Consider the following 25,333-nt stretch of genomic DNA (forward strand, 5'->3'; position numbering starts at 1 on the left):
TATACGTTACGGTTCCCAGTCTCTGTGATCCTGGGACATTCTCCGCCCAAATTGGCGTTGACATCGACGACTGGCTCAACATGTATGAGCGTGTTAGCCAAAGCCACCACTGGGACCCTACCATCGTGCTTGCCAATGTGATCTTTTATCTGGAGGGGGCACCGCGTGTCTGGTTTCACACCCATGAGGTTGAGCTATCCAGCTGGGACATTTTCAAAGAGAGGCTTTTCGACCTATTTGTAAACCCGTCAGGTCGCCAACAGGCTGCGCGAAAAGAGCTTGTTACCCGTGTCCAGTCCTCGACCGAATCGTATGTCTCCAACATACAGGAAGTGCTCGCGCTTTGCCGGAAAGTCGACGAACATGTGACCGTGGTTGACATGATGGGCCGTATCCTAAATGGCATCGCGGACGACGCCTTCAATTTGCTCGTCTATAACGACGTTTCTACTATCGACGCCATCGTCAAAGAATGCCGCCACTTCGAGGTAGCCAAAAGCCGCCGCGTCATCCCACAGTTTTCCCGGCTCCCAAACGCCCCTGCCACGTCCTCTTGCTCCACTCTTACTGCCACACGACCATTTTAAGAGAACGTCACGCGTATCGTTCGCCGTGAGATTGAAGCGGCGAGTCCGGCCGCCCTTCATCCACGAGCCCTCGACGGTAGCTTTGACCAAGCGGCCCCCAGTATTACCATTATTCAAGCAGTTGTGCGACAAGAAATTGCAAACCTTGGCATCCCTACCGCCTGCTCTGTCTCCCGACCTGATTCGGCACCCATTCTCATGTCCACAACCTGTAATGACCAGTATTTCGCTCCAAGAACACTCAATCCTGCTGAATGGCGAACCCCAGACGACAAACCGATCTGCTTCCGCTGCCACCGAGTTGGTCATGTATCCCACCACTGCCGCACCTCCTGGATGCCACCGTACTGGAGCTCATTCCCTGCTCCTCGCCCATAGGCCGACGCTCGCCGTTAATCACCTCGCCGTCTGTACCCTACTTCTGATGCCCCAGACAGCCGCTCCTCCAGGCGGTCGCCGTCGCCTCAACGCCGTCGCTCCCCGCCACCCCAACCTCGCCGCTTTTCCTCGCCAAACCGCCGGACGGAAAAAAGGCCATGCAGCTCTTGGAGGTAGTGCTGCATCACGTTCGTCCTGTCCAAATCCTCTGTTGACGCTCCTCACGAACACGAACCTAATTGAAGTAGACGTAGATGGTGCTCCGTTCACGGCATTGATTGATACTGGAGCCCAAGTGTCCATAATGAGCGCTAACCTAAGTCGTCGCCTCAAAACAGTTCTTTCGCCTGCCATCACTCGAGCCGTACGCGTCGCTAATGGCGCACTGTTGCCGTCAGGGGTATGTGCACTGCTCACGTAGGAATTTCTGGCCGCCAAGTTCCAGTCCTGTTCACCGTGCTGACCAGTTGCCCTCATCACTCGAGAAAAAAGGAGGAAGAACGAGCTGGGCTCATGCTGTGAATCTAACCGGTCAGCGCTGCAACCGCTGTTGTAAATATAGCCTGTAAATAGTTGTTCGTCTTACTGACTCGTCCTTCGCGTAACAATACCCTGTGCTACATTATCTACTATGTGCACTTGTGAAAGCCGTAAAAGGTTTTTAAAAATCATCAACACATCTAAACACACGGACCACATTATGTTGTTCAAGGATATGCAAATGAGGTTGTAAATTTTTGCCAGAAAGTAATGGAGCGACGCTAGAGCCAATACAAATCCCTTTCTTTTGTAAAAATACGCGACCCTTAAACTCGACTGCGTAGACTCCAAATAACAGGACAGAAACTTTAAAAAAACGCACCAATACTCATGCCTACTGGGTTTTGAAAAGGAACTTCCCCACTAAGTTCAATCGCTTCACGCACCGCTACAAAAAAATAGTCGTGGCGAATTGAGCAATAAAAGTTCTGTGTGTCCAAAGAAAAAAAAATAGACAGAGACACTTAAAACTGCTTAAGTGTGGGAATGCGAAAACATTATAGTCCCTTTGGTGAAATAATTTTCTTTCTTTCTTTCCCCCTCCACCCCGAGCGTTCCTTGTCCTCGCAAGCTCTCGCCTACGTTCTAACTGCGCCTCGGTAGGGCCGAGTCAAAATGCGCCAAGCATCGCAACGCGCTCGCTTGCACGCGAGATGTTCATAACTCTAAAGACCACTCAGCGCCGTTCAATTGGACATTAGTGCTTTTTTTATGCACTACGTTATACACGCATGACGTGGCGCCATTGGCTGCGCCGCCACGTGCCCAACGACGCGCGCATTAGGCGACACGTTTAGAAAGCCATCTGACGTGACGTGCGCAATGACGTGACGTGTGCAATGACGCACGTACTAGGTACAACTTTCGTCGACCAGAAGCATGGAGCCGCCGTGGTGTCGGGGAAGCGTTCTTGTCTCGCACCCTGGAGGCCCGGGATCGATTCCCGCCCAGAGCGAAACTTACAAAATGTCCTTTTTCAAAGCGATTAGCTTGCTTAGTTTGCAGAAACCAACCTGAGAAATCTGACGTCAATCCGAGAAAGTTTGACGTATTTTTACCGTTTGTTCTGTTTCGCATTTTCAAGAAGCTCACAACGCGCATATTTCTGAACTTGTGTGGTCACAAAAATTGTAAAGAACTTGGACGAACTACAGATATAGAAGTACTTGCATGTCAGCTTTTTAAATGTAGGGAAGTACTGACGAAGCCAATATATTTCGCATGCACAGAATTACACGACAACCTTAAGTTGCGTAGTATGAAAAGCGTTTCTTTCTTCCTTTTTGTGGTGTCAGGAGCGGATCCAGCTTTTTTTTTTCCCTTTTTTTTAGGACGGTCAGTGAGCGGGGCCGATGATCGCTAAAACGAAAAGAAGAAATACAACAGTGACCTCCCACGGTGGACAGCACCGTGAGTTGTCGTTGTTATAATCTTATGTCGGTCCTTGTCTTATTCAAGTTACTGAGAATACCAGTACGACAGGTAATGAGGAAGGTATATTCACAAGCGAAATAATCTCTGCATGCTGTAGACAAGTATTTTCCAACCAAACGGAACTCGATCTCAAACTACCGCTAGTAGAGCAATTTAGTATTGTTCCCATTTAACTGCTTCGTCTATACCACCGCGAAACCCTCCTATACCTGCGAGGTTTCGGCTGTGGTAAAGGTTGTTGAATGACTACAATAGATTAATTCCTTCTTCGCAAAGTTTGGGAACTGTGGTGATTGAAAAGGGGTGATTCCCGAGAAACATTTGTGCTCCCTCTTCCCCTTTGAAGACAACTCTAAAAATGCCGACCATTCTGACCTCCAACCAAAAACTCTCGTCCACAGACTACGTGCTTTCTACATGCGGTCCTCCCAAAACACGTAGGTTTCTTCTGAAATGTCCTTCATAGCGACAGGAAACTTATTGCTATCAGTACACATTCCGACAGAACGCCCCTGTGCACACTGTAACGTAGCAACCAGCGCTCTGTTGTTTCGACAGAGTTCAATTTGAGTCGATGAAGTTTTTCTATCCCGTACTCAGTATGCGCGCCTGTCATACCGGTCTCACGAACGCCAGACGGGTATGACATGTACCAGACATCGTCATATAATATATGCCAGACATCGCGAACGTACTTGGCAGGCGGTAAATAAAATGCACATTTTAAAATTGCCTCGACAATGGCACGCGTGAACAGAAATCGGGCCTGCAAATTCCCCGCAAATTTCTGGAATCTGATTTTATCTACAATGATTGACTCAATGTCTTATTCATGGATGCATTCATACTGTCTTCAGCTAGGGAGGGGAAATGTTTGAGTAAGTTGTGCTATTAGTCGGTATTGTAAATACTGTATGCATTGTAAGTTGTACGCTGGCTCTCGATACTTTCTCACATTCATCTCCATTTCGTTTTGCGCACTCTGTACTGGACGATGTTCAGGTGCTTGTAACGCAGAAGAACTTGCCTTTCTTACAACTACTAACTTAATCGCTGCTTATTGTACAGCCGGATTCCTAAGTTCATGCGGACACGAAGCAATGAGTGCTTTGTACGGCGCTTCTTGGTCATGCCGTTCGAGCGAATAATTGTGGTTTGTGAGATGGCTCAAGTTTTCCAACGAAGTTAGCTTGTTTGCAAATGGGGGAGGAGCAGAAAGGGTTGAGGTTATCGCCTCGACGAATGAATGTAAGGTGGGGTCGGACGACCGGATTCGGCATATTTTTTGTCCGCGTTGGCGGATATATGAATGACTCGTTGCGCGCTTTTCTAGCTGTTCTGCTGAGTTTTGACAGAAAGCTAGACGACCGCATTGACTTGGAGCAATCGCGGCGCGCCCAACCGCATGCTGTCACCTGGCCAATTGATTTTGCTGGATTTCTGGCGTCCCAAAAGCAAAAGCTGCACAAGTTGTGCCTTGCTGAAAACGCTTAGAACACTTTTCCCAAGGTGACGCTGTACGTGAGATTTTTCTTAAGAATGCAATACAACAAAAACCGGTGCGCGCTTTTGGATTCTGTGGAATTTGTGCACGATGACATTTGAGAACTATGCATCGCCTAACTTACCAACTTACTATGACATAATAGATAATACTACAGCAACAGGGTGTTAGAAGGATATTCTTAAAATGCTGGGGGCTTACAAAACATGATGTGAAGCGGTAGAACACGGTGCGCGCGTTTTGTCAGCATTGAAATCCTGGCATGTCTCGGGGTGAAGGGTAGGGGAGAGAGAGAGAGGACTTCATTCGTCAGAGTGGGATGCTAGTTCATTGGCTCTCAGTAAAACCAGATGGACGCCAGAGGATGCGTGACGGCGACCCCTTCAGCTCGCTTAACGGCTTGGAGCTGCACGTGTGGGCTGGAGCTAAGCAGCACTTCCTCCCCCGATGAAGGTGAGGGAGAGGCCAGGAGACAGGGGGGGGGGGGGAAGGGGGGTCCTCCTCGCAGACCCAGAGGATGTGACTGAGCATAGCTAGCTCGCCGCACAGGTGACAGTACGGACTTAATCTGTCCGGGTAAATGCACGAGTATACGTAGGGGTTCGGGTGTGAGTGATCCAGGTATATGAGTGCTCCAGGTGATCTTCTGATGCTTGTTCAGTTTACTGTGCGGCGCGAGCCTAGTGTGTCGTGTAAGACGGTAGTATTGGGTTATGTCGTCATATGAGTGCCGGACTTCATTTGAGGTCTCCTGGTCACGGAGGGCGGCCACCACTCGACTGACGAATCCTCGAGCATGTTAGTGGGCTACTTCGTTCCCTGGATTCCCCGCGTGAGCCGGGACCAATATCAAGCGCATTTCTTCACTGTTGTGTAGTGACTGTAGGACGACTATTCCTCGCGCAGAGTTTGTTATGGTGGTTTTGGTGTCGCTAATAACGATAAAGGCGTCTGTTGAGGCCAGGGCCAACGCAATGGCGGATTCTTCGGTGTTCGTCGGGGGTGGCAGCGCTTAGCGAGGTCGGAGCAGTCTGTACATTTTGTCCTAGGCCTGGAACGGCACAAACGGCGTAGGTGTTGGGTCGATCAGATGACTGGGCTGCGTCGACGTACGCCACGGCGGAGTTGGTCCCGTACGTCTTGTGTAGGGTCTGGGCCCTCGCTCTTCTTCGACCGTTGTGGTGGCCGGCGAGTGTGTTTTTAGGCAGCGGTTTGATGACGAACATGCCCCTAATGTGTGGTGGGAAGGTGGCGGGTCGCTGCCCATCGGGGACGCTCTGAGGCCCACTCACTCACCCGTCTTGCTTCCTTGGAGACGGTGAATCTCCGATGTGCGGTCTGCTTCAATGACTTCTTCGATGTTGTTGTGAACTCCTAGTTGAAGAACTTTCTCGGTGCAGGTGTGTCTTGGCAATCCGAGGGCTACCTTGTATGCGCGTCGTATAATGCAGTTGAGGTGAGCTCGTTCTGCCTTCTGTAAGTGCAGGTATGGAAGTGCATAGGTGAGACGACTGAAGACAAAGGCTTGAATGAGTTGGAGCAGGTTCTTCTCTTTCATGCCCTGCTTAAGCGCGTTCACTCTGTTTAGCAGTATCGTGGTCTGGCTCACCGTCATCTGTAGCCAGTCGATGGCAATGCCGTTCCGCCGGTTCTGCTGTAGTATCATGCCCAGTACACGCATGTGCTCGACGTGGGTGACTGGCTGCTGGTTTACGCGTATCGTGATGTGAAGTGGGGTTGACCGATGCTTGCTTCGGTTGGGTAGCCGGATCAGGAGGAGTTTCGACTTGTGCTGGGAGCATTCTAGGCCCGCTGCCTTCACGTGTTGCACGACGATGTCGGTGGCGTGTTGGAGTGTTTCTTTAACTGTGCCGTCCGACCCTTCACAAGTCCAGAGCCTGATGTCGTTGGTGCACAGCGTGTGTCTGAGTCCCGGGACGTCACTCAGTTTTGGAGGCAGGGTGCGCACAGCTAGGTTGAATAGGAATGGTGACAGGACTGCACCTTGTGGCGTGCCTCTGACTCCGAGCCGGATGGGAGGCGAGGGCAGGTCTCCGACCACGATCTCAACCGCCCTGACTGTGAGGAACGACCTGATATAGTTGTAGGTTGGTTCGCCGGGCTATAAGTCGGGTAAGCTCTCGGGCACGGCCACCTGGAGCCCATTGTCATAAGCCTTATGGACGTCCAGACTCTGCAGAGCTTTCGTGCCCGAACCACTGTCTGGATGTAAGAGGTCGTGGTGAAATTGAAGGAGGTCGTCCTGGGTAGACAAGTGTGGCCGAAAACCGAGCATTGTGGGTGGTAGGAGATCGTATTTCTCTACAAAGTTCTGTAAGCGGCAGAGTATTACATGCTCCATGAGCTTGCCTAGGCAGGAGGTGAGTGAAATGGGGCGAAGATTCTCCAGGTTGAGTTTATTGCCTGGTTTTGGTATGAATGCCACCCGTGCGTGCTTTCACTCAGAGGGTAAGCAGCCAGAGCGCCAGCACTCATTCATGCGTTCGGTTATTGCTCCCACCGACTTTGTGTCGAGTTTCCGCAGAACCTTGTTCGTAACCACATCGGGGCCCAGCGCTGACGGCGTGCGCAACTTGTACTGCACAGCGCAGACATCTGCCTCCGAAATGGCAGCATCCAGCTGTTCGTCGGGAGCTCCCACGTAGTGTGGCAGGTGCGTGTCGCTCTGTCTTGAAGTGGTTATTTACCAGCTGTCGAGCTCCGCAAGCGGCTCCGCGTCGGTAACGGGGTATCAGCGATTTATTTGCGTCAGTTGCTTGCGTGCCACCGACTTGGTGATGCCGGGATCCAGCAGGCGTCACAGCAGGTACCACGTCTTCTTGCAGCCCAGTGTGGCCATCAAGGCTGTTGTAGATCTGGCCTCACTACCGACGTACGCGTGTAGAGGTGTGACCCTCTATCAGCCGTTCGAGCTTCGCTATGCGCCGTCGCAGCTTGTTGCTATGGCATAGGAGCTGCCACATGCGCGTGAGGCTTTCGCGCGCTTCCCACATGTGCAGGAGGCGGAAATTCGTCAATGGCTGCTCTTGAGACGCCGCCGTTTAGTACGCCATGAAAGTCACGTCGAGGCTCAGGGACTTGATGCATTCGTTGAGATCCGATATGGAGTCGGGTGCCGTTTCTTCACGTAGCTGACGGAATTTATCCCACTTCGTAATGCGGGCCGTGGCCGTCTTCGCCCTGCTGTCGGCTGTTTCAAAAGTCCGCGACAAAATATAATGAACGCTGCCGACAGTGTGGCCTGTGTTCTGCCACCAGGCACCCGGTATGTTCTTGCAAAAGGAGGGGTCTGGCGTGATGACTCTGCACACATTAGGGTTGGTAATATCGATGAATGATCAATCGATTAAATTATTAATTGATTAAATGTCTCCCGTAAAATGATTATTCTTCATCGATGTCCACCTTACATTTAATCGACTTAATCAATTAGACCTTTTGAATAATCGTTCTCTAGAGTTAGCAGGAGTGGCGCGAAAATTTTGAAATGCTACTGGAATGGCAGCGCACGATCAGTGACTGTGCGGCTGTGGTAGAACGACTGTCGACTGTTTTTCCGAGTCCCAAGAGATGCCGAGCCGAGCGCTTCCTCGCCCCCCCCCACCCCCGCACCCCTCCCCCTACCGCACACGCCACCACGCCGCCCCCGAAGCCGCAGGCAGGCTTGAAATGCTCTCGCAGTTTAAGGCATGCTATTGCAATTCAGTCGTTGATCGTCGTGCCACTCTCTGTCCACTAAAGACATGGTACAGCATGCGCGCCGGTTTGGATTTGACATAAGATGGAGTTCGCGTCGATTACAGCAAATCTATAGCGTCCGAGCATCTATTCTCGTATGCTGGTTGTGTGGCCATTCAAAGGGGTCGGTTTCACCCAAACATCCCAGCCAATTGACATTCCTTCGCTCTGTAGAAAAGAGCGTGTGGTTTAAAATCCTAAAGCAGTAATTTTCTTTTCGCCTGTGCATATTGAAATTTATTGCATAGTTCAGTTGGACTTCATCTTTCACTTTTGCCATTTTTATATCTTGTTTAACTGTACTGTACGGGGATTGACTAGTGACATGTATCTTAATTCTGTACTAAGTGACATTTTATAACGAAAATTGTTTATTTTTTCAAAAGCCACTAGTGCCAACTATAACTTTAACGAGTTACAGATTGACCTTTATCAAACGTTTTTACACTTCTGTTTCAAACTTGGTTCCATCTCTGAAAATAGGTTTCTACAAAAGTAGACATCTATATAAGGGACCGACGTTGAGCTCGTTGGTGTTCAGTTTGGCAAGGGAAGCAGTGCGTAGAACGAGGACTAAGACAGATCGACAACACCTGCGCTGACTTGTTAGTTAGTCAGCGGTTAGTCAGCACATGTGCTGTCGATCTTCCTTGGTCCTTGTCTTACGCGCTGTTTCCAGCTGTGAAAACGGATAATTGTTCCAACCTTTTTAAAACGGCCCGGCAAAATTTCTATTAATAAAATAATTGATCAAAAACCCTACATCGAAAGCAATTAACCGATTAAAAGCTAAATGATGTGTGATTAATTGTTCATTGAATAAAAATTAATCGACCATCCCTACCACATGGTATTACCGAACCCTGTTGGTTGTTGTGGGTTGTTGAGAATAGAAATACCGAGATCTTGAGCGGTTTCCCATAGCCGGGCGCCCTTACGGTAGGGTTTTGGGCAAGCCCAATGTGGGTGTTTGGCGTTGAAGTTGCCCAAAATAAGTAGTTGTGCTTCTTTGGCCAGCTGGGACACTTTGCGGACGACTACTGGGATGTCAGTGCCCTTGTCTCGTGGTTAGTTGTAAATGCTGAGGACGAAGAGCGGGCTGTCTTCCCTTCTCCTAGGCAATCTTTCAACGAGTGTGTATTTAATTTCTGTGCCTTCAATTTCGTATTGTGTGGCAGTAAGGTTGCGGTGTACTAGTGTGGCCATGTTGGTATGAGGCCCGTCGGCAGGTCTTAGTTGATTGTATAGAGCGTAACCTGGTAGTTTTACGAGAGTGTTCGTCTCTTGGCAAGCTATTATGTCTGGTGTGTCTTAAGTGTTGTGTTGGGCGTGAAGCTGCAAGTTCCCCCGCTTAGTGCGGTAGCTCCTGCAGTTCCACTGCCATACTGTCAACGTTGTTCGTGGGGCCATGTTACGTTGGTTTAGGTGTTGGGTCCTGCTTGGCGGGCTGGCGTTGGTGTGTGGTTGGCTTCTAACAGATTTCCTCTAAGATGTAGTTTCGGTTGATGTCCGTTATTTCTAGTAGTGCGGCGAGCAGTGTACTGTGCTTGGCTTGTGTTGCCTCCACATGGCTTTTGAGTGTAGTGTATGTGTTTATCGTGTCCATGCGGAACGCGTGAAATTCCTGAAGGAATTGGGTTGATGAATTGACTAATCACGTTAAAGCGCGCCTCCAGCTTAGTTTCTTCGGTGGAGATGGCCGGCGTTACCGCTGTGGCACTCTCCGCTTCGTTATTGAGCGAGGCTGTGGATGTGGCTGCCTTGTGCTTGTTTGACCTTGGGGGTTGTGGTGCTTTGCTAGTGGATGCGGGGGAGGATTCCCGTGTTTGTAATGCGGGTGTGGATGTCGGTGTGGATGTGTGCGAGGCGAAGGCCCTGTCTATCTTTGCTTCAAGGGATTGGATATAGCTAATTAATTTAGCTATTTGGGACTGCTGAGCGGAGATTTGGGCTTGCTGGGCCGAAATATGGGCTCTTAAGGCGGAATTCTCCTTGGCCATCTCCCTCACCTGTGAATTGGATGCCAGCCCGGTTATACCACCCGGTTATAGACCGGGTAAAGTCTAATGTCGATGCCGTGATAGAATATCCATTTCGGAAAGACCTTACATGTGAGGGCGACCACCGGATGCGTAGTCTGGCCCATGCGCTTGGCGCTCACAATAGGCATGTCGGAGTTGCTGACTTGCAGTTCTGCCAGTATCTCTTCGTCAGAGAAATTGTAGAACGCGTGAAACATGATGCCTCGCACGGCGGCGTCCGGAGGGGGATCGTACACGGGGAGGTCGACAATGCGGGGACCCAGATTGACAGATTGGATGCGGAGATAGAATTGGGCACATTGAGAGTCGACGACGGTCAGCGTGAAAGTGGTCTTGGTGGGATGTGTCCGTAGGCGATCCCCGTTCACTGGTGGCTGATCGGGCAGCGAGGCTGCCTTGAGCAGGGCTTCGTGTAGCTGCCACGGTGGCAACTTCATGAGGTCAACGTGTGACTACTACAGGCGTCCCACGATGTGGATGACGTCTGCCGGAATTCTCAGTAGCGGTGTGCGCCTGCGTTGAGGTGGCAGGCGCGGTTTGGGGTTCTATGTGCTCCGTCCGTTGCCGGAGGAGCTCGGTCCCGTCGTACTCAGGCTGGAAGCTTCCTTGCCTTGTGTCTTGAGCTCGCGACGGCGTCGTTCGTGAGCGATGTAGTCGGGTGACTTCCAGGAGTCGTCCGACCATTCTTGTTCAGAAATAAGTTCTCCTTCGACCACGTACTCCATGTCGGCTCGCCGCCCTAAGCCAGTTAGGCTTAGGGAGGCGAGCGGCGAGGTCCAGGGGAAACTAAAACTCTCCTAGGAGATCAAAAGCGAAAAATGGAAGCATGACTAATTCTGGGAAGCATGGGAAGCATTGATAATCTCCTGAGAGAGTTTGCAAAGGTCCAGCCTAGAATGTGGTATCTACGTGATCATGACACCCTCCCGCACCCACTCGGGCAGGAATCATACAAGTCGGTGAAGTGGACGCGGCAAAATCACCGAAAATCGCAGGTGCCGACGTGGAGTGCGGCCGTCCTCTCCGAGCGCTCGCAGCATTCTTCGGGAGTAGGCGAGGGCTCCCTTATGGATCCGCCACTGGTTTGCAGTGCCGTGAGACACGCTCTCTCTTCGTACAACTGTATGTTTCTGAATGTAATAATGATAAATAAAAACACCGTTGCACCCTCGCCTAATTTTCTTCATCCGTGCACCCTCATGGTGGGTGTAAGGGTGCTGTAACATCTACAATTAACCTAACACAAAACGACATGATGATGGGATGCGTCTTGCATGAAAACGCTCTTCAAGGGTGTTATGATTCGCAATTCTCACCATCACGGGTGTAAATTATTTAACTTTGTAGAACAGCTTTCTGGATCCACCGGCCTCAGAACTCCTATAGTACTTCCTGTTCCCTTCTTTCTAACCCCCTTTTCCCCAAGCCACAGGCAGGGTAGCAAACCGGAGACTTGCTTCTGGTTAACCTCCCCGCCTCTCCTCTTTCTTGCTCTCTTTCTTAGTATGGTCCACGTCAAATGGCAAGAGCTCCTTGCGCGAACAACACACCCAGCAGATGCGCTGCTCCGAGAAGATTAGGCTCAAGTCATAAAACAGCAAGTTATCATTTTTAAGATGCTCATGCGTAAAGAAAAGCCTTGACCATGTTGTACAAACAGTGCTAAAACTGCATCCACTGCATTAATGGGCGTCACAGAAGGGTTAGCTTTTAAAACCACTAAAAAGTAGTTGAATTTACATAAATATATATATATATATATATATATATATATATATATATATATATATTGTAGCGAAGAAGACCGGCGCGCCCTTTTTATGCACTATCATCATCGGCCCGCCGACGAAGATGGGCTCCGCTCTCGGTGTCTGACGCTCGACTGAGACGGTGGAGTTTCTGAGTTGCCAATAAACCGCATTACATATTTGGTGGAGGTGCTGGGTTCTACTTCTCCCACCCTGGAACTACGCAATCGGACACTGTAGGCCATCATGCCTGACGACCCCAGCCAAACAACACCTCCGGCATCGCCAACATTGATTTGTCCTGGCTGAATGCGTCAACGCGATCCTTCCATCTTCAGCGGCTCCGACGAATACGACTTAGAAGATTGGCTCTCGTTATACGAGCGGGTGAGTGCCCACAGTAATTGGGACGATGCTGCGAAGCTCAGCTACACGAACTTCTACCTCACGGGTGTCGCTAGCGTGTGGTACCACAACCACGAATCCGACCTCAGCACCTGGTCAGATTTCAAGGCGCGCATTACGCATGTGTTCTGTCGCCCTGCGGTGCGAGAGCTCCGTGCCGAAGAGCGCTTGCGCAGCCGTTCCCAGCAACCCGGTGAAAACCTCACCAAGTACATGGAAGATGGTGTAGACCTTTGCAAGCGCGTCGATCCATCGATGACTGAGTCTGACAAGATCCGTCACGTAATGGAGGGCATCGAAGACGATGTATTCCAAATGCTCCTCGAAAAGCCCGCGGACCGTGGTCGAAGTCGCTGAACTTTGTCGGAGCTACGACGAACTCAGGAGGCAACGTCTGCTCACTCGACGTTCTTCTATCCCCGATACTTCCATTGCAAGTTTAGCCGCTGTGACTAACAACGACTGTCTACTGGGCGAAATCAAAGAATTCATACGCTCCGAAGTCGCCCGCCAGCTATCCCCACTCACCGCCGTCCCCGGGCCCACGCCGTTCTTGGCTCCTCCATTGCGTCAAATGCTCCAGGAACAAGTGTCCGAAGCTATACAGTCCCCTCGTGCAGCGCCACCATTGCCTGTACCTCTCAGCTACGCTGAGGTTGCAGCACTGCCACCTCCATCGACTTTTTCAGCACCACCTTTTGCTGCACCGCCACGTCCAATCCATCCCTCCAGTGCACACCACCAGATCACCAGTTAGCATGGGACCCTGGCGTACACCCGACAATCGCCCCGTGTGCTTATTCTTTGGTATCCCTGGTCACGTGGCACGGCACTGTGGCCGTCACTTATGGCTTCAAGGTGATGACCAACCTGTCTCCGCCTACGTTTCGCCAGCTTCGTCCTTCTCGCCACCAAATGATTTGCACTTGCCGTCTACGCGCAACGTCATTCCTTCTGCCCGTGATCGTCGCTCGCCATCCCCTCCTTGTCGCTCACTTTCCCCCATGCGGCGGCGTCCGGCCCCTGCGGAGCAGGAAAACTAGCTACCGTAGTTCAGGAGGCGAGAACTGCGTTCCAGTCGAACCACACAAGGCCTCGGTCTCTTCCGACGAACGTAATCGAAGTGTCTGTAGAAGGAGTCGTCACACTGGCATTAGTTGACACAGGCGCCGCCGTTTCAGTAGTTATAGAAGAACTTTGCCGCAAGCTTCGAAAAGGAATGAAGCCCTTAGCTGCGTTGTCACTCCGGACAGCAAGTTCCCAGTACATTACCCCTGTTGCCGCATGTACCGCCCGCATCGTCATTCAAGTATACACGTATAGAGTCGAGTTCGTCGTCATTTCATCCTGTTCATACTACATCATCTTGGGGTGGGACTTCCTTTCCGGTCATCAGGCCATCATTGATTGTTCCCGCCCCGAAGTTTAATTTTCACCGCTTCCCGATACCCGTTCACATGACCTTGACGATCTTGGCGACAAACTGGTCGTTACAGAAGACAATACGATCCCTCCGCACTCTTCGGTGATTGCGAATGCCAGCTCTACTTTTGCCACTGACACTACTGCTCTGTTTGTCCCATGGGACATTTTTGTTCGCCGAAGATGTTCCCTTCCCTTCGCTGTCCTGTCAGCGGTGGCTGCACGCGACTGCTCGTTTATAACGCTAAGGCCACGCCCCTTGTCTTACGTCGTGGCGAATGCCTTGGACGTCTTCAGTCTGCCGACTCAGTAACCATCTTTGACGCACCTCTTGACAACGCCTATTCGGACGTGAACTCGTTGACTTACAGCGTGCCTTGTTCCCAGCCTTCGCAAGACGTCTTCCATAGTTCAGTAGATGCCCTGTTGAGCTCTACGCAGCGTTCGCAGCTTCTCAGCCTTCTACAGAAATACCAATCTACGTTCGACTGTCAACACGCCCTACTAGGCCGCACATCGACTGTACGTCACGAGATCGACACCGGCACCCACGCACCACTGCGCCAGAGGCCTTATCGAGTATCACCCGCGGAGCGCCGTGTTATTGAAAACAAAGCTAGCGCAAAGCTTGAGCGTGGAGTGGTTCAACCTTCCAATAGTCCCTGGGCGTCGCATGTAGTCCTGGTTAAGAAAAAAGATGGCTCAATTAGATTTTGCGTTGACTACCACTGTCTTAATAATATAACTCGCAAAGACGTCTACCCTTTACGGTGCATCGACGATGCTCTGGATTGTTTGCAAGGCGCGGAGTATTTTTCTTCGCTCGATTTACGTTCAGGCTATTGGCAAGTGCCTATGGATCCTGCCGATCGCCCGAAGACAGCCTTCGTGACCCCAGATGGCCTATATGAATTTACCGTTATGCCGTTTGGGCTTTGCAATGCCCCTGCTAAATTCGAACGAATAATGGACAATCTGCTTCGTGGGCTAAAGTGGAAGACATGCCTATGTTACCTTGACGATGTCGTCGTCTTTTCGCCAGATTTTCCCACACATCTGTACCGTCTCGAACAAGTGCTGCAGTGCATCACCGAGGCAGGCCTCCAACTCAACTTGAAGAAATGTCGATTTGGAGCCAAGCAGACCGCTATACTCGGACACGTCGTATCGAAAGATGGCCTATTACCTGATCCTTCCAAACTTCGCGCCATCGCAGAATTCCCTAAACCCACGTCCCTGAAAGAACTTCGGAGCTTTCTCGGGCTCTGCTCCTACTTTCATCGTTTTATCCGGAATTTCGCTTCTATCATTGCTCCGTTGACTCAGCTGCTTCGCAGCGACACACGACTTTCTACTTGGGCCACAGCTTGCGACGATGCTTTTGAAACTATGCGGCGTTTACTCACTTCGCCTCCCGTACTGTACCATTTCGACCCCACAGCCCCCACGGAAGTCCACACCGACGCCAGTGGCGTAGAACTTGGTGCCTTGCTTGCACAGCGAAAAAGTGGGCATGATGAATACGTAGTAGCTTACGCCAGCCGAACACTAACGAAAGCGGAATCCACACCCTCCGTCACCGAAAAGGAGTGCCTTGGCTATCATCTGGGCCCTTGGAAAATTCCGACTCTACCTGTACGGCCGCCCCTTCGACGTCGTTACAGATCATCGTGCATTATGTTAGTTATCTACTTTAAGAGACCCGTCTGGCCGCCTTGCGCGATGGGCTCTACGGTTACAAGACTTCGACATACGCGTCATTTACCGGACTAGCCGTAAACACACCGACGCGGATGCCCTCTCTCGGTCGCCTACACCAAGTGACATGACTTGCATTTCAGTCATCGAATCGGCGTTTTCGTCGCCTGTGCAGGTCAACATGGCTGTGGAGCAACGCAATGATCCCTGGATTGCGGCACTTATGGATTGCATTTCTGACACTTCAACAACACGCCCTTCACGCCCTATCCACCGCCAAGCTTCTCATTTCGAGTTACGGGATGGTGTTCTATATCGTCGAAATTACGCTTCCGACGGTCGCGAATGATTGTTAGTCGTTCCCCGCCATCAGCGCACAGATTAAGCGCACATCAGCGCACATTCAGACCCGCAATGCGCCCATGCCGGCCACGCCAGGCTTCGCTCCCACTTTTATTGGCGTGGCATGTATAATTTTGTTCGAAAGTACATTCGCTCATGCACAGCATGCCAACGACGCAAGCTTCCTGCTCCTCGTCCTTGTGGTCCTTTGCAGCTCATTCATTGTCCGTTCCGACCATTCGACCGCGTCGGCATCGATCTCTACGGCCCTCTTCCCTGCACATCAGCTGGAAATCGCTGGATTATTGTCGCTGTCGACCACCTCACCCGCTATGCAGAAACTGCGGCACTGCACACAGCGACAGCCCGCGACATTGCGACCTTTCTCCTGCATCACTTCATACTGCGTCACGGGGCACCGCGGGAACTTCTGAGTAACAGAGAGCGTGCGTTTCTTTCCGAAGTTCTTAACGCCCTTCTGACCGCGTGCGATACCGTTGATCGCACCACTACTGCTTATCATCCGCAAACGAACGGCATAACAGAGCGGTTCAATCGTACTTTGGGCGACATGCTGTCCATGTACATGACATCGGATCATGCCAACTGGGACCTCGTTTTGCAATATGTTACGTACGCCTATAACACCACTTCACAGGCCACAACGGGATTCTCGCCATTCTTTCTCGTATATGGCCGTGAACCTACCTGTACGCTCGACACCATTCTCCCCTACTGGCCTGACCCATCAGAAGGCACGGTTCTGTATGAAGCCTCCAAGTATGCCGAGGAATGCCGTCAGATGGCCCGTTCGTTCACGGCGGAAGGCCAGAGTCTTCAAAAATTCCGTCGCGAAGATGACCATCCTCCCTGCACCTACCAGTCGGACTCACTAGTCTGGCTGTGGATGCCTTCAAGCACCCCTGGTCTATCCTCTAAACTCCTCGCTCAATACCACGGTCCTTACCGCGTCGTACAACAGACGACGCCAGTCAAATACGTCGTCGAGCCGCTCACGCCATCTACTGAGTTGAGGCGTCGCGGACGCGAGACAGTGCACGCCCAGAGGCTTAAACCCTATTACGACCCTCTTGTCCACTCGTCTCGTTGAGTCGCCAGGATGGCTCCTTCTTCTCCAGGGGGCAGTTGTAGCGAAGAAGACTGGCGCGCCCTTTGGACGCACTATCATCATCGGCCCGCCGACGAAGATGGGCTCGCGCTCTCGGTGTCTGTCGCTCGACTGAAACGGTTGCGTTTCTGAATTGCCAATAAACCGCATTACAATATATATATATATATATATATATATATATATATTCATCCACTTTCATTTCCATGAATCTGTAATTTCTTTAATTCAGTTGGCAAATATAAGTAATTTCCCCTATATTGTCCTTGGTGTCATGGGTTGTTAGCTTCTTATGATGTGGTCCATCAAAATCAGGCCCCTAGGTTCCCTTTCTTCTCGTTCATTACATAACGATGGTCTCGAATCCGGCAACCTTGATGTCTTCAGGTAGCATGTGTGGGTTTATTGGCCTTCACCCAAAATGATCACGTACTCGTGACGCCTGAAGCAGAAAGGATGGTCCACATCCGCCGCCAGGGTTTGTAAATGGTGGCACTGGTTAACACTCCCAGAGTTCGTTCTAGTAGCAAAACATGAATACCCCAGAAAGTGGAAGGGAGAACGGCGCCGCGGTACCTCAATTGGTAAGAGCGTTGCACGCGTAATGTTTAGCTGCGGCACCGAATGCGTATTTATATAAAAACGTTGCGAGGAGAGAAAGTGGTAAAGACTTCCGACGCTGCTCGACGAGTTTCCAGTTCTGATCTCGCCGAAAACCTTCGAGCCACCCCCAGAGGTCCTGGCAACAGTCAGCAACGCCGCGCGCGTTCGGTGCGAACGTGTGCAAAACGGCGACGGCGTCGAATACAGTTATGCGCGTTGCTGGTGCTGATTGTCCAAGTTCATACAGCTGATAAAACTACTATCCTTACTGCGTAGAGCTCTCTACTAATCCCAACAATTGATGCTTCGCCTTTCGGGTGAAGCTGCGACGTTTTTTTTTCATCCACTTTCATTTCCATTAATCTATCCTTTCTTTAATTCAATTACAAAGCGCAAGTAATTTACCCTATGTTGTCCTTAGTGTGTTTGGCTGTTGGGTTCTTATGATTCGATTAATAAAATTGGGCCCCTCGGTTCCCTTTCTTCTTGTTCATATATATATATATATATATATAGGCATCTTGGCTTCGTCTAAGGCCTTAGTTATCGCTCTGTCAATACAGATAAAAAGATGTTACAAAAAACCGGAGTGACACATTAACTAATGCAGATATCCTTACGTTAGATGCAAGCGTTAACATTGACAGAAACAAACGTCAAACAAAGATAAAATTGTAGCAAGGTCATGATGTTATCAACAGGTACATGAGCGGCCCTTTCAAAAGCAAGAACACCACTTTGCTCAATGCATGCCTTAACAACTGGAAACAGTTCTGCATGTGGCGCAGAATAAAACAAATTTTCAACAATGTTTACCTGTCTGCTATGAATAAACTTAATTGCGGTTGACACTCTCTGGTATCCTGGTCTTTTTTTTTTAAATTTAATTGAATATACTGCAGGCCCTTCACGGCCCGTGCAGGAGTGGTACAGAAATGTAATGATTAAAAAATCATGGGGAAAAGTCGATACAGAGAATGTCATACAGAAGTCATACAGAAAAGTAATGATAAAAAAATCATGGTGAGAAGTCAATACACTAAACGCGGTGAATAAAAGAGTCGATGTTATTGCAACTTTGTTTCTCGCGTCTTATTACCGTATTAAGTGTGAACCAACTAGCGCAACAACAAGTGTTGATACGTATTTCAGCTTGGATTGGAAAGAACGTATATAATAAAAGCAGTGGCACTTTGCTTCAAAGAAGACATTTTTGATAAAGAAACAATGCGTACCTTGCACCACCCAGCAATATACGAGTATAACCGCAATACGACTAACCTGCCCCCGTTCCCGTGTTTGCCACTGTTAAGTGCAGCGTTTCATGGCCGGCCATCCCGACCATCTCAGGCCTATAATGAAACCGTAAGAACTGAAAATAGCGACAAAATCACGAATGTCTTTGGCCATACACGTGGCACTGCATCCGGCCGACCTCGGCATGTGTGCATGCGAGTCAAGCCCTGTTTTTTTTTTTTCTTTTTTTTTTTCTCCGCGCGACGCTCTGCAGGCAGCGCCAGTGTTCGCGCGTCTGTGCGGAGCATAAATGGAGCGCACGGCAAGTAGCAGGTGGCCAGAGACGACGCCGGGCCTTCGCGGCTGACTGCGAACACGATCGCTGTCGACGTCGCCCGCTGAAACCCGAGGCGTTCAATATCACCGCAGGGATCACCGCTCGCCAGTCGTACAACAGGAAATGTCCGTGAACGTGGAGCACATCACCTTCGGCGTGCTGATGGCCGCCAACCTGGGGCTAGGCCTGTACTTCGCGTTCTCGCGCCGGGCCCGTAAGGCGCCCACGGCCGACGAAGTGTTCCTCGGGAGCCGCACCATGGGCACACTGCCGCTGGCCATGTCGGTGCTCGCCTCCATGATCTCGGCCATCGGCGTCATCGGCTTCGGGGCGCACTACTACGCGCACGGATTCCACTACGCCTGGAGCCTGGTGTCGGCGCCGCTTCTCGTGCCTGTCGTCACGCTCGTCGTCATTCCAGTCCTGTACAAGCTGCGCGTCACGTCTGTTTTCGAGGTGGGTGCGCATAGTAATTGGAAAAGCGTGCTCGATCGGCGTCGGACTGGGTTCGCTCGAAACGCTTTAGCGATTGTTCCGCCGCCGCGGTTGTGTAACGGCGCGAAACGATTCGCGGAGCGTCTCGAACGGCTCGAAGTGCATCGTTACTCCGTGCGGCTTATGAGTTATGAGCTGATGAGTTTATCTTGGTCAGTAATAGAAAGTCAAGTTAAACAGCGTCTGTGTGTCCTCTTTTCGAAAATAAAAAAGGGCTTTTCAATAGCAGTAAGCGTAAGGAGATGCGCAAGTTGGTTTGAGTTCAAATGATGAATTTATCTCGCGGAACGTTTGAACACGGGGGCAAAGCTCTAAAGGACTGAACAGCCGCTAGATCGTCGACTAGTTGTTTACTTCCAGAAAAGGCATGGAATATGTGCATGAAAATAACGAATAAAAGCAGTGCAGATGCCTCACACATGCGCGTACAGATTAGCGTGCGTTAGTCAGGTAAGCACCCGTGATTGCAAGAGTGACGTCAACATCTAGCGTTGGTCGGTCAGCTCATCAACAAAAGCCTTTCTAGGCGGTTTAAGCGCATAATGTGCTCTTGGCGCTTTGAAGCACTGAAGGTTTCTGTTAACTGTCCAGAGCTTGTGACATAATGAATAAGTACAAGCCACACGATAAGACAGACACAAGTTGCTTACTACGTTCGTGTGAAGTGTGATCTCTACACTTTTCGCAAAAGCGCTTACTGCATGAGTGGCCGCTGCCTCGAATGTACACAATCCCAACTAGTACAAAACATAGAAAGTAATAAGCGACTTACGCTTCATTTCATTTTACCTGTTCATCGCGCATTGCGCTTTAACGCGGTTGTGTAGCGCACTTCTTTTATTTATTTATTTATTTATTTATTTATTTATTTATTTACTTATTTATTTATTATGCGCATGCGTAATGCCCTGCGGCAAGTGAAGTCGGTGATGGGATGTTTCAAGCCGCGAAGGAAGCGAGCCCTGGAGGAGGAAGGCACCTGGAGGTGGAGAAGAGAATCTCGCGCCGGGGAAAGTACGAAGGAGGGCGCCGAGCGCGTGGCAAAGGAACGCCACCTAGATAAATGTCTAGGTGACGTTGACTGAAGCGGGGAGGAGAAAAGAGGCGAAGCGTCACGTAGGAGGAAGGTTGGCAGAGGGGCCCTGGTGTGACCTCCTGTGGCAGTTTCCACGGGCTCTGTGTGCGGAATGGAGGTACCGGGTTCGTCTCATGATACCATTGTCCGCGCGCGCCATATGTTTTATGTGCGAGTTAAGTGTACTAGAATACGGTTGAGTGGGACGAGTGGCTGGGGCGGCGCATGCCTTGCAGTGAGGCGCCCGACGTGGATTGGGCCGCATCAAGGTCGCGCCATTGGAAACTGCTGGCGATGCTTTTCGGCAGGGTCATTCGTACTACTTCGCGCGCTGGTGTTTGCGTTCAGACCACTCAAATGGTGTTCATAATTTCATAAGACATGTATTTATGCCTTAAGAATAAATCAATTCTTTCTCTTCTTTATTTTATTTTTTAATGCCGCTCGGTGATTGCGCGTGCATTGCGGCCGCCGTGTCGGCTTTCATTCTACTATGTTATTGTACAGTTCCCTTTGGAGAACAAATATCTTTCTCGTTCTTCTAGCAGCGTGTAGCTCTCGTGTGTATTGTTGCGCATATAGTTTTCCATCAGAAGGACTTGCGAAACGCAGACGAAGAAACATATGTAACCTTCCTGCTTGCCGCTTCAAACAAGTAAAGCATATCTGCCCCATCCAGCGCCTTGTACTCAGATTTACGAGAAGCATTGTTATAGATAAAAACAGAGTAAATTGCAGCACAACATTCCATTCAAGTTTCCGCCTTCCTCCCTTAACAGAATGCGGAGCAATTGGTACGGGGTCATTTATTGTGGTCGGACCTCGAACACCGGAGACGGTTTTAGTTAGTCATTCTATATGCTAATCCTTGGCCGTAAGCCGTACGTGGAATTTTTTTCTAGTCGATACTTCAAAAAGCAGACAAAGAAAAGACAAGAAAGAAAGCCTGCGCGGTAGCCCAATTAGTGGCTATATAGTGGATACGGCGTTGTGCTGCTAAACTGGAGCTCGCGGGTTCAATTCAGGTCGCGGAATTCGATGGGAACGAAATGGGAAAAGGCTCGTGTACTTCTATTTAGGTGCACGTTAAAGAACCCCCGGTGGTGAAAACTAAACCGGATGCCTCAATGATATCGTGGTTTTGCCACGTAAAACCGAAGAATTTGTTTAAAAATAATAAAAAAGCAGGTGACTGCGTTCTTCGGCTTTTTTATAGGAGTGTAAACAAAATAAATTCTCGAGTCTGATTTTCGCGAAAAACATGTTACGCTTATCGAATATTTCATACATAAATGTAATGCCGTTCCCAGATGTGTGACCGCTCAACTAAGCAGCTTGTATATTATAAACGGCTGCTTTCAGTTATCTGGTGCACTATCATAACGACCATCATGAAACAATTAAAGGAACGGCATGTCTCACATACACATAAAGATATGTGCAGATCTGTTGCGTTCGTTGAAGAAAAGTGTCGAACCAAATGGGGCACCCGGTTTTTATGGGTTGGAAAGACAGTGAGACTGTAAAAAAAAGTTTTCCTTGCTTCAATCAAGTTAGCAGATTTACAAGCTGCCCCAAAACGAGGCATTTATATTGAATGACAGCTAGGAACTTGTTAAGCAAGACTCGGGTGCGTTAATTCTCGCAGGCACTGCGCCTCTGCGCAACAGCCACGACTCCCCGGCAGCACAATCATTCGGAATAACAGTCCCCACTTGCATCGGTCACTCACCTTTGAGACTTCAATAGTACCGTTATGCGTTACTTTCGAACGGAAACGACTATTCGGCGTCGTACAGTATATCAATAACACTTGCATATACATATATATATATATATATATATATATATATATATATATATATATTGACACGTACTCTATCTATAGACGTTTAAACGACGATGACAGTATATGCATTAACTGACTGAGTAGTAGGACAGGGTGTTCGAAGACGAAGAAGATGTCTTTGTGCTGGTGATTCTCAAGCTGTTCCGCCGTCTTGTTCAACGTGTGGTCTCTTGTTCGCGTTGACCCGTGACAATATATATATATATATATATATATATATATATATATATATATATATATATAGGGTGGTTTTGCCTGCTATGAATATTGTTTCTGCGAATGAGAGCTTTATGTGCAGCAATCCCTAATAAGTGTATTTGCTACTGTAAACACGCGCGCTTATTCCGGTCGGGTGTTCTCAGTTTTTCATTTAGTGCATTTAGAATATCTCTTATTTTTTCCCTTACATACATATCGTGAATATATATGTCTATGCACCCTTTGATTTAATTACCTAGAAATACATTGGTCATTCTTCGCGCCACGCAGTTAATAAACCTAGTTTATTTCGCTCTAATATTGTTTTCTTCGCTCATTGTCCCTGAAAAATATCCACCAACAAGAAGCGCTCGAAAATATCAATAATAAAATTTTCTTACGTAGCTTCATGTTGCAGAGAGACCAGTTACCTTTACATGACAGTGGTAAAAACAGCATTTTACCTGGCTAAAAATACATTTATTACCGGCCGTCATGAGCCATGGGCGCATCAAAGCAACTAAAACATTAAAAAAATGTACTCCAGAGACGTTCTGCGAGAAAAACTGGGCGTCCGGCAGCGTACGCGCAGCGAACGCGCGCTCGCTAGCAGACGACGCGCTTAAAAACGACAGAAAAAATTGAAGACGTCGCGTTGTACAATCCATGCTTCAAATATATATATATATATATATATATATATATATTTGGCAAAATGGTCTAAAAATAATTTTGCAGTTGAAATAAAGCATTATTTTAAGAGCGTAGTATGCGCAATCGGCATCGGCGCCCGCAGCGAAAGTACGTTGAAAATGCCGCGGAGCGCGTCTCCGCCCCGTTCGGCCAACTCGACCATTGTCTAGTACACTCTAGTGCGAGTGAAAGCGTGCGACGGGCAGTCGATGATGGCAGCTCGATTTCGCGCGCGCAAGGCAGGAAAGCGGAAAGGAAGCACGCCGTCTTTCCAGCGAGGGAGGGGGGGGGGGGGGGGTTCTGCCGCTGCTGCTGCGTAAGGCGCGGCCGCGTGAGCGCCCTATCTTGCAAGTGATCTGCGATGCAGACAGTCTAGGCGTCTAGGCGCACCAAGGGCTGATAGCTTCGCGTGCGTCACCCGTGTTCACGAAGTGAAATGTCATTGTAACTCTTTATTTATTCATTCATTAATTTGCTTATCTATTTATTTATTTATCTATTTATTTAGTTATCCAGTCATTTATTTTGTTATGTTACCATGCCCACACGGGGCTGATTCAATTCGGATCATTTTATACGCGTATGATGTGCGAATTCCGTTCCGCTGCGTAACATTGCGATAGCGCAGCGTTTTCGCAATCCTCGTAGTATTTCGCAATGAGCTCAAAGTGGTCAGTGTAGCTACGTAATGCTGCACTGCCATCCCGGGGATATACGAGCGTGGGGTTGACAGAGTATCAGTAAACATGTTCACTTTCATGGAAAGGCTTCGTGCATTCGTATACAGGGTGATCGAAGTTAAGTTGACAGCTTTTTTTTTTTAATTAGGCGTTGAGACGTAAGTGAAGACTACCTCTACAGTAGGGTTATGTGGCGAGGGGGACAAAAAGTCCGATGATAATTATCGCTGTTAGCCGTGCCATTAACAAATTTGAATAAATAAATTTTTACTGGCTGTAGTAAGCAGGCACGTTCGTACTGAAAAGTTAGAGGCAGTCGTGTTTCTACAGACTTCCACTTGGCAGTATTCTTCTAGAGTATCCGTGCTTTCAGATTTCGACCTGCGAAGTTTAATTGCTGTTCGCATGATTACGCATGCAAGACAGTGAGCACCGGCGCAAAGCTCCTCCCTTATCTCGGTATAACAGAAGCTATCATCGTTACAGGCTGCGCGGTTCCATGTTTTGATAGCGGTTCCGACTTCTGTGCCTTGCGATTGTGCCAGCCGAGAGTGAAATGGGGGCAGTTATCCTTTTTGCCTATGCCTCCTCCCCGCTGTTAGACTAAACGTCGTACACAAAAGGCGCGTCACATCCGCCTATTTTTATGTCCACTGCAGGACGAAGGCCTCTTCCTGCGATCGCCCATTAACCCTGTCTTGCGCTATAGGTGTAACCAATTTCCACCTGCCAATTTCCTAATTTCATCACCCCACCTACTTTTCTGCCATCCTCGATTGCTCTTCCCTTCTCTTGGCACCCATTATGTAACTCTAATGGTCTACCAGTTATCTACCCTACGCATTACATAGCCCGCCCAGCTCAATTTCTTTCTCGTAATGTCTACTAGAATATCTGCTATGCCCATTTGCTCTCTAATGTATGTGATGATGATGTATAGGGTTGTTTTGGCGCAAGGGCCAGGGATGGCCAAATAGTACCAAGAAATGGTATCGGGCAGTCGATGACGCGGTGAATGGAAAGTGTAAAATGGAACGAGGCTGTATAGAGGCCTAAAATATTCACTGTAAGGTGCATAAAATATATCAGTAGTCAAAGAATGCTAATAACGAGTGATCAGAACGTCGGATGTGTGTGTGTGTGTGTGTGCGTGTGTGTGTGTGTGCGTGTGCGTGTGCG

At 49.3% G+C, this 25,333-nt stretch overlaps 2 protein-coding genes across 2 annotated transcripts in view; one reads left to right on the forward strand and one right to left on the reverse strand.

The window, feature by feature from the left end:
• Window positions 1-25,333, reverse strand: part of LOC119437195 (zinc finger CCHC domain-containing protein 24) — a 280,965-nt gene that overhangs the window by 33,833 nt on the left and 221,799 nt on the right. The gene's annotated exons all lie outside the window — the stretch shown is intronic.
• LOC119437194 (sodium-coupled monocarboxylate transporter 2) overlaps window positions 19,122-25,333 on the forward strand; it is a 114,094-nt gene continuing 107,882 nt past the window's right edge. The window contains exon 1 of the mRNA XM_037704251.2: window positions 19,122-19,620. Coding sequence (XP_037560179.1) covers window positions 19,288-19,620 — 333 coding nt within the window. The 5' untranslated portion in view covers window positions 19,122-19,287. The remainder of the gene's footprint in view (window positions 19,621-25,333) is intronic.

This window comes from Dermacentor silvarum, chromosome 1, assembly GCF_013339745.2.
Source record: "Dermacentor silvarum isolate Dsil-2018 chromosome 1, BIME_Dsil_1.4, whole genome shotgun sequence".
Taxonomy (NCBI): domain Eukaryota; kingdom Metazoa; phylum Arthropoda; class Arachnida; order Ixodida; family Ixodidae; genus Dermacentor; species Dermacentor silvarum.